This window comes from Vombatus ursinus, unplaced genomic scaffold (assembly GCF_900497805.2).
Source record: "Vombatus ursinus unplaced genomic scaffold, bare-nosed wombat genome assembly UNPS02012147.1, whole genome shotgun sequence".
Taxonomy (NCBI): domain Eukaryota; kingdom Metazoa; phylum Chordata; class Mammalia; order Diprotodontia; family Vombatidae; genus Vombatus; species Vombatus ursinus.
In genome coordinates, this window is record NW_020951925.1 from 1,923,119 (window position 1) to 1,938,245 (window position 15,127).

General features: G+C 51.9%; 1 protein-coding gene across 10 annotated transcripts in view; it reads left to right on the forward strand.

Annotated features, from left to right (window-relative positions):
- PCNT (pericentrin) overlaps positions 1 to 15,127 on the forward strand; it is a 120,235-nt gene that overhangs the window by 12,574 nt on the left and 92,534 nt on the right. For 8 of the 10 annotated variants that reach the window (XM_027857438.1, XM_027857444.1, XM_027857442.1 and 5 more), the window contains 5 exons: positions 4,470 to 4,580; positions 5,541 to 7,799; positions 7,904 to 7,999; positions 10,707 to 10,883; positions 13,435 to 13,690. In XM_027857438.1, the coding sequence (XP_027713239.1) occupies positions 4,470 to 4,580; positions 5,541 to 7,799; positions 7,904 to 7,999; positions 10,707 to 10,883; positions 13,435 to 13,690 (2,899 nt within the window). The remainder of the gene's footprint in view (positions 1 to 4,469; positions 4,581 to 5,540; positions 7,800 to 7,903; positions 8,000 to 10,706; positions 10,884 to 13,434; positions 13,691 to 15,127) is intronic. The other 2 variants (XM_027857447.1, XM_027857448.1) reach the window with 2 other exon arrangements.

The window sequence follows — 15,127 nt, forward strand, 5'->3', positions numbered from 1 at the left end:
AATATTGTGGTTACTGTGTGCAGTATTCTCCTAGCTTTGATCACTTCATTTTGTATCAGTTTGTATGACTCTTCCCAGGTTTTTCTGAAATCATCCTCCTTGTCGTTTCTTACAGCACAATAATATTCCATTACATTCATATGCCACAACTTGTTCAGCCATTCCTCAGTGGATGGGCATCCCCTCATTTTCCAATTCTTAGCTTCCACAAAAAAAAGCTGCTATAAACATTTTTGTATGTGTGGGTCCTTTCCCCTTTTCTTTGATCTCTTTGGGATACAAACCTAGCAGTGGTATTGCTGGGTCAAAGGGTATGCACAGTTTTATAGCCCTTTAGACACTGTTCCAAATTGCTCTCCAGAATGGTTGGATCAGTTCACAACTCTACCAGCAATTTATCAGTGTCCCAGTTTTCCCACTCTACCTCTAACATTTTCCTTTTCTGTCATGTTAGCCAGTCATGGCTAACATGGTGTGGGGTGGTACCTCAGAGCTGTTTTAATTGGCATTCTGTTCATTAAGTTAAATTAAATTAAAGTTTTTAAAATTTCGTTTTTGGCACCCTTTTTCAAAGAGGATTTCTTTTACTCTCTTCATCTTCTCTTTCTGTCTACTCTAGACTCTCATTCTGTAACTCATGCCCCCTGTAATTAATTAGTCTTTCTATTCTCTGTATTCCTTGTGAAATCAACACTTTCAAGGTGTGCATCATGGCCTCTCCCCTCCAGGTAGTTTTTGCCATTGCCTAGTAGAGCTTGCCGGTCACACAAGGCCAGTTCTTGCAGGTGTCAGAGAGGACACTGCATCATAGTAGAACCTCCCCTCTACCAGTGATCGATACCTTCTCCCATTACCGTTTTTCTCTTATTTGACTCAAAAATCTTCTCCCTTGGTCCATGTTTTCCTGTTCCCCCAGGTGCCAGTTGTCTCCAGGAGTTCCAGCTCCCACCTCCACACCCTTCCCTCCCCTGAGATAGGACAAGTGACCATTTCCAGCCCCAAATCCCGCAGACCACACCATTGATTCACTCTTCCCGCATCTGTTTGTGGTGTCTGCGAAGTAAATAATCTCTTCACTTCTGGTTTTCTTTCTAAGAGTGTTTCAAGCATCTCATTATTATTGAATATCCATGTTTTTTTCATTCATGGTAAAGCTCACCCTGGGCTGCATCCTCAGGCCCATGGCTCTTCAGAACACGTTCCATTCTTTCTGCATTTTCTGGTGGATTCAAGTGTCCTCTCCTTTGTACTTGAAGGGCTTTCTCCTGATGATTGGCAGAACTTGTTGTTTCTGAATTGAATTATGAAATTTGACCACTGTGTGTCTTGAAATTTTCAGCTTTGTGTTTTTTTGGACATGATCCGTGAATTCCTTCAAATTGGAATCCCATTTTCTGTGTTCAGAAGGTCTGGGCACTTCTCTTGTTTTCCTCCATATGACTTTAAGGCTCTTTGTTCCACCTTATGGTCTCGGCACTTCTTGTCTTACAGATGCGTAGGCTTCATTTGCACAGTCAGCAGATTCTCTTTGCGTGTTCCTGTTTTTCCTTCACCGATCTGTGCTTTCCTGGTCTACTGTTCTCTCATTTCCTTGGGGAGGTGGCCGTTGCAGATCGCCGCTTTTCTGCCCGTTGGTTTGGCTGCAGGGGCTGTGCATTTTGCCCTCATACTTCTCATTTCTCTTTTAAGCAGCTCAGGAGCAGAGTGTGGTGGTTCTGGGTTCTCACAATCCACAGAGTCCTCTGTCTCCCCAGGTGATGGACTACTTCCCTTTGTGTGGCAGTATTTATTCATAGGTGCCTGAACTTGTTTACGAGATCTGGAGGCCACGTTTCCTTCTGTTGTTGCTGTTTTTCCTTTTGCTTTATCTGCTTATTTTCAGGATCTGAGAAGTGTTCTTCCCAAGACCTTTGGTCATTTCAGGGTTTCCCCCCTTACTTTCCCCTATTGCTCACTTTCTGACTCTGCCCCCTCTGATTGTGATTTCCTCGGAGGCTAGATCTCAGGGCGTCAGCCTTCTCCCACACTAGGCAGTTCCTGGTAGATCAGTCTAGGTCTCTGCACCAGCCAACTTCAAGGTGGTCAGAAGTGACTCCGGCTTGGTGGAGTGCCCACGGCCCCCGCACGCACAGCGTCTGTCCTTGTGGCCTGCCCTGCTCCTTTTGTTCTCTGGCCGTGCACCAACAGTGCAGAGAGGAGCCGAGCAGACTGCTGATGTTCCATGGTGTTGTCCCTGGCAACACTGTGTGTCGGGCCCCAAGCAGACGTCATTGAGCTGGACCAGGGCGTGGGTTGGGTGCTGTGCAGCTTTACTACCAACGGGGTGCCAGGCGAGGGAGGAGGCTGGGTGTCTTAGACCAAGGAGACGGCTGACGTGGATTTAGTTTTGGCTCGAGAGGTTTGACAGGTCATGGAGATTGGAGAAAATGTCTAGTCCTACATCTTGTTGCTCAGGTGACCTAGAAATCCCTATTTTACCAATGAGGAAGCTGAGGTAGGCAGAGGTGAAGTGACTTGCCCAGGGTCATACAGCTAGTAAATGTCTGAGGCTGGATTTAAGCTTGGGTCTTTCTAGTTCCACACCCAGCACCATCCACTGGGCCATCTGGCCGCCTCAACAGCCCTGTCAGATGCTTTCTGTGGGCCTGATACTGGGCTGAGCACTGGGGATGCGAAGAACAGCAAAAATTGCCTCTCCCTTCAAGAAGAGACAACGTGCAAACATGGGACAGAATGGCAGTCATGTCGGGGGGGGACATGGAGGAGACACGGAGTAGCATCGAGGGTAACTGGACCTGGCTTCCAGCGGAAGACGGGACTTTAACCGGGCCCTGCGGGAAGCCGGGAGGCGGAGGGGAAAGAGGGGTTACTGGCTATGGAGAGCAGCCAGCAACAGTACTAGGTGAGGAGATGGGGAGTGTCGTGGCTGGCACTGCCAGATCAGAGCATGTGGGAGGCATGGCAGGTGGCAGGGGACTGGGAATGTAAGGCACATGAAGGGCCTTGAATGCCAAACCAGAGATGTGGGATGGATGCTGTGTGGAGGTGGACCACAGCTCTTGGTCATTGATGATTGAACAAGTAGAATGAAGGGGGAGAGAAGAATCCAAAACAAGGCTGGCATTAAGGCCTGGGGTTATCGGAAGGTGCCTTAGGAGACAGCTGAGCGAGGGTCAGGGGCATGAGGCTGTGGGGTGAAGGCTGGCTCTGGGATCGGGTTGGGGTTCGAACCCTGGACCCAGATGATGAATGCAGGCTTCACCAGGTGTGAATTTGAGCCCCTAAGCAGAAGGATCCATCCGAGTGTTGGCAGGACTGACCCTGGGACCAGAAGAAGCCATCTGAGCCATGGGAGGAGGGGGCATCCATCGGGGGAAGGTGCACTCGTCCACTGTCACTGGTCAAGGACACAGCAAACGGACTGCTGGACTGGGCCGCTTAGCCACGAGTGGCCGGAGAGAGGGGTGGAGGCCAGATGGCGAGAAGGGGAGAGGCCATCTGCCCTCGCGGTCTGGTGGGAGGGCCCTGGGCTGGGAGGCAGGGAGGTCGAGGTTCACTCACTGCTGGGTGACCCTGGGCACGGCCCTCCCTTCCCCTGCAAGGTCCTCTGAAGCCCCAAGCTGAGAATCCTGGAGGTTGATGAGCAAAAGGGAGGGGGCGGAGGGTGACGTGTACAGAACAGAGGACATGAATGGGGTCCTGAATCTGGACTTGGACAGAATAACACCTTGAGGCTGCTAGGGGACGCTGGGGGTAGGAAGGCCCCGGCCTCGGACCCTTCTGTCTCAGTTTCCTCATCTGTAAAATGGGAGCAATATTAGCACCTACCTCCTAGGGTGGTTGTGAAGATTAAATGAGATAACGTATGTAAAAGCCCTTTGTCAGCCTGAAAGTGCTGTAGCAACACTGGCGGGTGTTACTAGTTATTGGTGGGCCCGCTGCTCATTGGGGGTATTCAAGCCAGGGCGGGATGGCCAGGTGTTGGGTGTCAAATACCCAGCATGGACTGGACAGGATGGTCGTGGAGACCTTTGTCATGCTCTCTTGTGTGATTCTTAGAGCAGGAAGGGCCTGAGGGATCCCAGAGGGGGCTTTCAGAGGGGAGGAGCCTGTCTCCAGGGCCATCCCTGCTGTGACTGACCACTCTGTAAGGGAGGGTGGAGGCATTCTAGAACCTGGGAGGACACGGCAGGAAGCTGCCTACTGTGTGTGTGTGCAGGGAGCTGGGAGCAAAGCGAGCCAGGTGCCAGGCTGTGGGCCTCGTCCAGGGGAAGGAAGTGGGTGTTCTCTTTGCCTTTACAAGTGTACGTGTTATCAGTCTGCCTCATGGACAGCACTCCTTGTTCTGGGCTGCTGGAGAGTCTGTGAGGAGCTCTTGGGGGAAGGGGGAAGGGGGAAGGGGGAAGGGAGGCACACCAGCAGCTTCCACCTTGGCCTGGGAGCTCACAGGCCAATCCCTTGGTGTTTAGAATAGTGAGCTTCTGAAGAGCAAGATGTCAGCCAAAGGAAACTTGTCCCGGCCCTGGCCCCCAGCGACGTCCCCTCTGCAGTCCCCACCAGAGCCGTGCACCCCCCTGCAGGTACTGTGCCGAAGGGCCCAGGGTTGGGAAGTGCTGGAGGGTCTCCCCAGAGGACACTTGTTGTTCTACTGAAGAGGCTTTTCTCTATGGGGGATCACGTGACTGAGCAGGGCTGGTTTGGGAGTCAGAAGGACCTGTCTGGGCTCAGGTCCCCCATGTGCTGGCTGTGTGGCTCTAGGCGAGTCCCCAGACTTTTCCATGCTGAGGGTTCCCCTTCTCTCAGTCTAGGAGATGCCTAGCTTGTGCTGATCTGCGTGGATGGGTGGGTGGATGGCTGGATGGCGTGTCCTCACTGTGAGTGATGATATCATAAATACAGTGGATCCTCCCCCTCCCAAAAGAAAAAGCATGAGGTGCTAGTCACTCATGTTCTACAGGGGCCAAGTTAGCCCTGTGTAGATCAGAGACACTCTCTGATGTGCACACAGAACCAATTCCATATTTGATTTCCAAATAGAACTTTATTCTCCTTATGACCCCTTTGGTCTGTATTTCATAGTGCTTAGTAACTGGCTAGAGTCCTGTTTGTTTCCAGAATGGGACAATAAGTTCTTTGGTATTAAAACAGAGGAATTGTCTCTGCAGACCCAGGAAATCACCAGTTAAGAATCGCCCCCCCCTTGTGGCCAGTTGGAAGGAAGAAGGCCTTGTCTGCACCAAGATGACATCAAAGTTTGTCTAAGGCCACTTGGAAATCATTTACTCTAGCTGTCCTTAACGTTTCCATCATCCTACATAATTTTAAGACAATTCTGTGGTGATGTTGAACCTTTCTTTGCTCTTGTTACTAAAAATTGACTTTATAAACAAAACAGACAAGGACACTTTGGGTCTGGCCTATATGACTTGTGTTTAAGCAATATTAAATTTGGTGGAATAATAACTGATTATATTCAATTAATGTGTAAATTAGCGTGTGAAGTTTTCTCCTTAGTTGATATATAACATTTTATTTTTAAGAATGTCAAAGATAAAGAGAATGTGTTTGCCCAGACGGAAGAACATTTGGAAAGTGCCGTTCAGGAGCCGGCGCAAGTGATTGAAGAGAAGGAAGGGACGGTCAGCAGTGTCCAAGACCAGTTAGGCCTTGATGAGGCCACGGCTTCATTACAACGTGCTCTTTCAATGAAAGACTCCAAAATCAGAGAGTTAAAACGGGAAAAGCGAGATTGTGTTGAGAAGTCCCAGGTGCATCCCCAAAAAGAGGTTTGGAAGCCACCACAGGATTTGAGGTGGGATATATTAGTAGAGAAGCCTGAGCTGGGGGTCACAGAAGTGGGAAAGGCTTGTGAAGATGTGGTGGATGGGAAACACAGGAAAGCACCGCCTACGAGGCCAGAAGCCCCAGCAGCCCCTACAGGCCCAAGAGATAGGCAGCCACAGAGCCTCGGTGGAGTTAACATCAATTTAAAGGGTCGACTCCAAGAGTCAGACCCACATAGAAATGGCTTGTGTGCCGCTCCAGAGAGCCAGATGGCAGCTTTTCAGAAGGAAAGAGATGAGACTGAGCAGAACGAGAAGGGTGTGCCAGAGGATCTTGAAAGAAAGCCTTCTTCCGCAGAGATAAACTCGGAGGAAGCTTGGGACACTAATGGTGATGAGGGAAACTGGGGTGAGGAGGTACAAGAACTTAGCTCCCACATCCAAGGACTGAATGGGAAGTTGCTGCAAGAACCTGAAAACAGCCGAGGCCTGCTTCTGGAGCACGTGGAGGACTCCACTGCCTGGGACGCCAAATCAAGACTGTCAGAACAGGAGGAAAGAGGTTCACGGGGTGTTGTGGATGCCCAGAAAGCTGAGCTCGAGAGGGTTCAAAGTAAGCTGCACCTCCAGCCAGGAGAGCCGCTCTGCCTTGAGTTGGAATATCAAACTATTCTCGAAAGGTGCAGTTTAGGATCTGAAGAAGAAGAAGACCCAAGTTTAAGACTTGGTGTGAGTGAGGATGACACACTCGTTGAAGCTGGCACCATCGACGGGGAAACATCAGTGGAGGGGCTGATGACAGAGGGAGCTGGAGACCTGATGGAGAAATACCTGGTCTGCACTGAACAGGACCATTCGAGTGTGGTGGAGTCACCGGAATATTTTGATATAGAAATTGCTTTACAGACTAAATCTGAGAGAGACAGTCTGGGCTTCCCATCAGATGAGCTAATTAGTGGCTTTGGTGAAAAAAGGGATTTGAATGTTTTGTCAGAAGGAAATTCTGCTCACGTAGAATCACTTGCTGACCCAGTGACGAATGTGAAATACAGCAGCAGCTTGTGTCAAGAAGACTTAAGTGACATCTATGAGATAATGGATGAAGATGAGATTTACCTGATGCCTAGGTGCGTGAAGTTAAATCAGCTACTTAGGGAAAAGGGATTGGCACTCAAGAATTTCTCCCAGGAGACTGAAGAGGCTGAGGAGAGATTGTGGGAGGGTGGACATAGCCTTCCAGTTGGACCAGACCCAGAGAACGGAAGCTCGTTGTCTTCTGATGAGATCCTCCGAAGGCTGGAGGAAGAGGCTGAACATCAGATTGAACCCGGGGCTGCAGCTGGTAGCATCACAGACTTGCGAGGCTCGTTTCCAGCAGCTCCCCAGGCTCTTCTCTGGCCTGGGATGGATGAAGTCTTCCAGGAGGAAATGGAGAGGCGAGCAGGGAAATCAGCCTCCGCCTCAATGCATCGTGAGGCTTTGCACAGTCAGGAGGCACTGCACGGCCAGCATCCGGGTCAGAAAACCACCCTGGAAGAGGAGCTGGAGACCCTGAGGGACGAGATCACCCTCAAGGAAAAGCTGTTTACACAAATTGTCAAAGAAGAAGATGCTCTGGGAAAAAGTTTTTCTAAAGATCGGGAAAATCTCGAGGAAAACATACTTGAACTTACTGAGAAAATAAAATGCCTGGAAAAAGGACAGGGGCACGAAAAAAGAGAATTTGTTGGACAATCCGAATCTGCTCCTTCAGAGGGCCAGAAACTTGATGCTGAAATAAAGGCAAACGAATCAGATTGCACGCAAGCAGAAAATAACCTGACTCAGCCAACGATTTCCTTGAAAAATGCTCAGGGAGAGCTGGAGTGGTGGCTCCAGGAGGAGGCGCATAAAGCCGCTGGGGCTCTGGAGGACATCCGGTCTGCGCTGAGCAGCCGCTATAAGAAGCAGGTGCGTCAGATGCAGCGTCAGCACGAGGCTGAGAGAGCCCAGCTGAGGCGGGAGCACCAGAAAGAGGTAGGCCGAAGGGGCACCAAGGGCATCCGTGTTTTCCTTCCGGGGGCCACGGATGGAGCTTTTGAACACACCCCTCTCTTCCTTCTCCCTCGTCTTATTTCTAGGTGGAGAATATAAGTGAACAGATGAAAGAAAAGCTGGCCAGGCAGCAGCACCAGTGGGAGGAAGAGCGGAAAGAACAGATTGGCATGATTAAGAAGGTACTCCTGGGAGCAGGGCTCCTTTTTCTCATTAGGGGAGGTAGCGTACGTGGACCACGCCAGCCTGGATGGCTCACTGGCCAGAGCCCAAGGGGCTGCAGACCCTGCTCTTGGCTCACCTTGTGGGTGGGAGGCTTAGCAACCTTTGTTCCCCAGCCTGGGAGATGTTCCTTGTTGACTTTCTTTTTAAAACAGATTAATGATAGTGTTGGGTTTTACATTGCCTAGATTTTGCTGTTCCATAGAACAAAGAACTTTTTAAAAAATGAAAGGAAGGGAAGAAAGAAAGAGGAAGGGGAGAAACCATTAGCCAAAGGGATTTTTAAGGACTTGGTTCGAGAGCAGGGATGGGGAACCACAGCCTGGAGTCACATGTGACCTTCTAGGTCCTTGGGTGCAGCCTTTTGACTGAATCCAAGTTTTACAGAACAAATCTTTTTGTGAAGGGGATTCATTCAAAGGGTGGCTGCCCTTGAGGATCTAGAGGGCCACACGTGCCCTGGAGGCCGCAGGTTCCCCACCCCTGGTCTAGAGGCAGCGTTCCACCTTGGAGGCCCTGTGGCCTCTGCAGAGGAGTGGGGCTGAGTCTCCTCTCAGCCCTTCTCAGCCAGGCTTGTTCTCTGCCATTTCAGAACGTTCCCTTCTGATTGTCTGGTGGCTGTTTCCATTTCGTTTTTCTTATCGTGTCTGTGGTTCTTGTGGCTATTCTGCCTTCCCTCTGCTTGCTTCCCGCCATCTTCCTGACTCCTCCAAGTCTTTCCATGCTTCTTTGCATTTATCATAGTCATCGTTTCTTAGAGCACAGCGATGTTCTGCCTACATTAAGGTATTGTGATGTTTAGCCATTCCCCAGTCATTGGGCATCCACTTTGGTTCCAGTTTTGAACAAGACATAGAGGCAGTAACTACAAGTAAAAGAGATCATTTTGATGTACGAAATGGGACTTCTGCACCAACTGAATTAATACCTCTAGGATAAGGAGGGCAGTAGTTGAGTGGGGAAAGATTCTTTGTATCACATTTGTCAGATGGGCTTTGTTATCCAAGATACATACAGACAATACATGGGTGCATGGGTGTGTGCGTTGCATGCATGTGTGTATCCAAAAGTCACTCCCCATCAGATGAGTGGTTGTGAAAAATAGTTCTCAAAAAGAATTGCAAATGATTGCCTATGACATGAAGGAATGTTCCAGATCGCTAATAATAAGAGAAATGCCAATTAGAACAATCCTGATGGTACCTCTGAAAATGGCAGGTTGACACAAGATAAGAATGGTCCTTGTTGGGAGTTATGGGAAGATAGACACACTGGTGCATTCTTGGTGGAGCTGTGGATTAGGGTGACTGTTGTGGAAAGCAACTTGTATCATGCAGATGACCTGACCTTTGAATCAGAGATTCTGCTATGAGGCACATATCCCAAGGTCTTTGATAGGAAGAACGTCTCCGTGGATGCCATATGTTTATGGCAGACTTTTTTTGGTAGCCAAGAACATTATCATTCTTTGGATGCTTTTTTTTTTTTTATCCTCAATGGGATTTTCACAGTGGATCAGACCTGGGAGAGTGATTGTTTCAGTGGCAGTCGGCCTAGACTTTGACAACCGGAGGGCCAGATTGGATCAAGCTAAGGACGAGAAAGAAGTCCTTGATCCCTGGATTCTTTCCAGCAGAAAAGACAATATTTAACTTAGGACATGTAGACTCGTCCATCCAGCAGCGTTGAATTTCCTTGCAGTTCTTTGGTCTCCCTGTATTTCTGGACATTCTGCTTTCTTGTTGTGTATCTAGTGAAGCCTTTCCTGGGTTTTGTGGTGGTGCTTGGTCCTCAGTGCTGGCGTCTAAGAATGTCAGGTGGTAGTGCTGGTTTCGGCTTGGACCCTCCCACCTGGCTGAGCTTCCTTTGGGGGCAGGTCATTTTTGATTTTGAGAGTGAGAGTCGTGGGTTTCCTAGGTCAATATTGACATTTGGATCTCTTTCCTATGTGGACCCTGTTTATGCCCATCCCGAGCATTTCAGAAATCAGGTCCTTTTGAAGGAATGGGAAAGGGCCTGGGGTGCCCTGCCTGCAGGTGGTGGAGTCATCCCATCTTTGTGGTTGTGGAGCAGGGGTCGGGGACTGAGGGCACAGTTTGGATGCAGAGGCTTTTACCATCCGCGTGGTCCCACAGACATCTTCCATCCAATGGGGTGGGATGCCATGGCTCATGTCTAGCCCTAAATCTGTGCCCCAGCAATGACTCGGGTCCGTGCACACAGTTTTTTGTCAAGGAAGGATCACTCTGTTCATAGTTGTTTATTTTATCCACATCCATTGAGAACAGGTTGTGATTTTGATACTTTTCTCTTGGCCATGACCACCCAAAGATTTTATGTGTGTTTTTTAAGCATATCGCTGTATTTACTTACTGACACTTTGTTGAGTCCTTGGCTTGTGTTGACCATTAGCTTTCTTTTTTAGAATTGTCTTTGTCAGGTTGTAGAGGCGGGGCCATATTTTCCTCATAAAGAAAGCCAGGTAACGTTCTCCAACAGAGCCTGTGTGTTGGAACGAGTTGTTCTTGGAGGCTTGTAGCAGTTTGCCCCTCAGGGCCAAGCTTCGGGACTTTCAGAAAGCGTCTTCCTCGCTGGAAGACTGCGCTCTGTCCTTTTTCTCCCCAAACTGAGCGTTCACAACGATCGGCATCGGTTTTCTCTCTCGAGATCCATGAACGAGAGCGGGATCGTGAGATTGCGGAGCTGATTTGTGAACATGAAGAGCAGATGAAGCAACTGCGCGAGGGGCTTCAGCGCCAGCACCAGCGAACGATGGAGGAGCTGCAGCATCGGCTGGGTGCCTCCCACGGAGCAGAGCTGCAGCAGGCCCAGCTCCAGGCGCAGGTCAGGTTCGGCCTTCCCTCGCTCCTGTTGAGCGTGGTCTGGACTGGGGGAATCCTGGGCAGGGGCTGGGGGTCAGAGGCCTTCCTCGGGGGCCACAGAATTTTAGATGGCGCGTCTTCGTAAGCCTCCACCAGTACGGGACTCCCCCGTGGCCCACGCCCAACAGGTCGCATCCGGCCTTCCCTTCCAGGCCTTCAGGGAGTGAGGTCCCCCACTTGCAGAGATAGCCCCCCACTCTTAGGTGGCTCTCACGGCTTTCCTGCCGTCTTGCTCCTTGCTCTGCCCGCAGGTATTGAGTGGAATCAATCTGGTCTCTCTTCATGTACGTAACGTGCCCTTTTTCTGGAATGATCTCACATCCCTCCTTTCCTTTGGGCTCCGGTCCGGCTTTTCCAGCTTCCTGTAAGATCTTTTGACCTGGGTGTCCTGTAGGCATCTCAGACTCCTGATCTTTTGCCTCCATACCCATCCCTCTTTAGTCAACAATATTCCAAACTTTGCTGTTTGTTATTTTGAGGACACCTCCGCCATCTTCTCAGGCTCTCAGAGTCATCCTTGACTCCTCCCCGTCTGTTGACTGATCTTGTCGTTTTTGCCTCTGCCACGTCTCGTGCGTTCTCCAGCGCAGGCCTTCCTCACCTGTTGCCTGCACCACTGCAGTCACCTTACCATCGGTCTCTCTGCCTCAAGCCTGTCTCTGGCCCAGTTCCTCCCTTAGGTCGCTGCCTTGGTCATCTCAGAGTCAAAGAGGGCGTCCCTAGTTGGGCTTCTGAGGCCCTTCCTGACCTGGCCTCCTCCGGCCTTTCCAGTCTTCTCACACTTAACTCCTGGCCAGGTAGGCAGCCCTGCTTGCTGTTCCCAGAATACGAGGCTCTGTCCTGAGTGTCCACCCTCTGCACTGGCAGCTGCCCTCTGTTCCCTCCTCACCTTCACCTCGAAGTGTGCCCAGCTTCCTTCAAGATTTGGCCCTGGGCCAGCTGAGCCTACCTCCTCCTCTGGATATGTTTTGTCTTTGTTTGTTGTGTGGCCTCTGCTTGGAGCCCCTCCAGGGCAAGGACTCTGTGTGCGTGCATATGTGTGCGTGTGCATGTGCATGCATGTTGGTGTGTGTGTGTGTGTGTGTGTGTGTGTGTGTGTGTGTGTGTGTGTGTGTTTTGGCCCCGAGATTTCTGTCTCCTAGTGCTCAGCCCAGTAGCCAGCACACAGGAATCACCCAAAGGATGTGTGTTGTCTCCCTGATTGGTCAAGGGCTCTGTGGCCTTTTCCTCTGCCATGTCTGCCCCTTTGCCCTGGCCGTGCCTCATGCCAGGACCCTCTCTGCTGCTCATATTTGCCCCTTGGAATTCCTAGCTCCCGTCCAGACTGAGCGTGGGCATCGCTGTTGTTGTTCTCATACCACGGACTCAAGGCTGTGTGTTCTCCCTCTCTCCCTCCCTCCCCCATCTGTGTATGTATGGTTTCCCTCCTCCTCCTTGGCAGCCCCCTCCTGCTATCTTTCCACACCCTCCCTCTACCCCAGTTGAACACAAGCCCTTTGAGGCCAGCCCTGACTTCATTTCGGCCTTGGAATCTCCAGTGTTTTGGTGGTGGTGGTGGTCAGTTGTGTCCAACTCTTCACGACCCCGCGGAGCACAGCACGCCAGGCCCGTCTGTCCTCCGCTCTCTTCTGGAGTCTGTCCAAGCTCAGCTCCATTGCTCCCATGATGCCGTCTAGCCAGCACATCCTCTGCCGTCCCCTTTTCTTTTTGACGTCAATCCTTCCCAGCATCTTTTCCAGTGAATTTTCATATTGTGTGGCCAACCTATTTAAGCTTCAGCTTCGGTATCTGACCTTCAGGTGAATAGGCGGAATTCACGTCTTTCTTTAAGTATCAACCGATCTGACCTCCTTGCCATCCAAGGGGCTCTCCAAAGCCTTCTCCAGCCCCGCCATCCCACAGCATTGATTCTGGGCGCTCCACTCTCCTTACAGTGGTCAGACCAGAGCCTTAAACTAAGTCGGGGCTTGTCCCTTGTTGAAGTGAGGCTCTCATGTCATGGGACAGCAAGGCTCAGGACTGGCTGACGTGGACGGGTGGATGCAAGCTCTGAGGAGAAGGAGGCGCTGGAAGCGGCTCGTGGGAGCCCCTGGCCTGGAGCCTGGCGAGGGCAGTGGAGGGGGCAGAGGCAGACTGACAGGGAGCTTGTGGAGACACAGGGGCCAGAAGGGGCTGGCTGCCTGCCCCTCTGGCCTGGTCACGCCACGTGGCCAAGGTTCCCTAGGGAGCCTGACAAGTACTCGAGGTGCCTGCTCCCCTGCGCTTGGCCTTGGGTGAGGCCCTGCCAGCATGGTGGGTGTTGGAGAATGGTTAGTAGGGGAGCCTGGGAAAGTCTCGTGGGAGAGGGGAGAGCCGCAGAGGAAGCAACCTGCGGGAGGTCCTGGGGGCCTCCTGCTCCAGCCCTCGAGGAGGACCTTCCTCAGAGGGAGGCTCCCTCCACCGCCCTGGGCCGGCAGCGTGGTAGCAGCACGTTTGGTCTGCTTTAGCTAACCCCGGTTTTCTCTCCCACCTAGACTGTCCACAGCCTGGAGCTGGAGGCCCTGCGCCTGAGCCTGAGTAACATGCACACAGCCCAGCTGGAGCTGAGCCAGGCCAACCTGCGCAAGGAGAAGGAGACGGCGCTGGTGGAGCTCCGAGAGATGCTCAATGACAAGCGGGCACAGGAGGTGGCCCTCGTCCAGAGCCGCCAGCAGTTTGAGCTGGAGCACGTCAGGGAGCAGCACCGCCAGGAGAAGGAAGAGATGGCCTCAAAGCACCAGCAGCGCATAGGTACCGCGCGCCCTCGCGGGCCTCCTGCTGGGACGTGGGCAGGGCTCCCTTAGGTGCCTGGCTGAGCGGGCGAGGCCAGGGCTCCAGCCTCCTCACTGGCCCGTCCGGGCTGCATGACCTGTGCCAAAGCTAGCTGGCAGCTTCCTTCCTGGGCCCATGAAGCCACAGGTCTGGGGGGGACGAAGGCAACTCTCTTGCCTCTAGCGCTTCTGGTGCGTGATCGGTGCCTGGCATCCTCTTTTTTGCTGCCCCCTCTAAAAGGGAGAGACCCTTCCTAGACCTCGAAGCCCTGGAGACTGTGCTCAGACGGGCAGGTCTCTGTGTTTCAGGTGGATCCTCCCTCCTGCTGGGCCTGACCCTGTTCTGGCGCACCACAGATCTGCCTTGGCAGAGAGCGCAGGGATGGTGTGGAGGCAGAGAAGGGGCCTCATCTGGAAGCCCGGACAAGTCACACGGCCCTGTGAGCCTCAGTCAGGAGTCAGGACAGGGCGGCCTCCAAGCTAAGGCCCTGCCAGTGTTTGAGCTCAGGGTCTTCCATTCGACTTCTTTGAGTGTTCCCACATTTAGGGTTAGCTAGTTTTTGCACTGGGATTGAATGCTAGCAAACACAACTTAGCTCTTTCTTGATTCAGAGTTAGAGGTGGCAGGTAGCTCAGTCTGTGGAGCCCTGGGCCTGGAGTCAGGAAGACCCATATTCAAATTCAGCCCCAGATACTTACTAGCTGCGTGACCCTGGCCAAGTCACTTCATCTCTGCTTCCTCAGTTCTCTCGACTATCAGATGAGAGTAATAATAGTGCCTGCACCCACGAGCTGTCGTGAGGCTCCAATGGCATCGTATTCGGAAAGCACTTAGCACCGTGCCTGGCACGTGGTGCGTGCTAGAGATGCTTGTCCCCCTCCGGGTCTTCGTGATGAGTCTGAGCTATAACGCCAAGGTGGAATCCAGCGGTGCCTGTCCCCTGATGCAGCCACGGCCTCCCCGTGGCCTCTTAGCGCTGTTCGTTGTGTTGATGGGGCGATGGTTGTGGGAGGAGCAGAGGATCTCCCTGTGGGGAGAGGTGTCTCTGCAGGCACAAGGCTTCTCCCCCGAACGCCGAGCCTTGGCCTTGGCGTCTCTGCTTCTCCCCGCCTCGTGCGCTGGAGCTGCTGGCCAGACTTAAAAGATTAGGTGCAGTCTGCTCTAGGTATGCTGAGCGTCCCTCATGTTTTGGGTTTCTTTTTGGGTCAGGACTGCACTTTCTTTGGTGGAGAGAATTTTTTTTTTTTTAGGCAATTGGGGTTAAGTGACTTGCCCGGGGTCACACAGCTAGTACTTGTCAAGTGTTTGGTCTGAGGTCGGATTTGAACTCAGGTCCTCCTGACTTCAGGGCCGGTGCTCTATCCACTGCACCACTTAGCTGGCCCAAGAATTTCTAATGAAGCAGCCCCCCCCCCC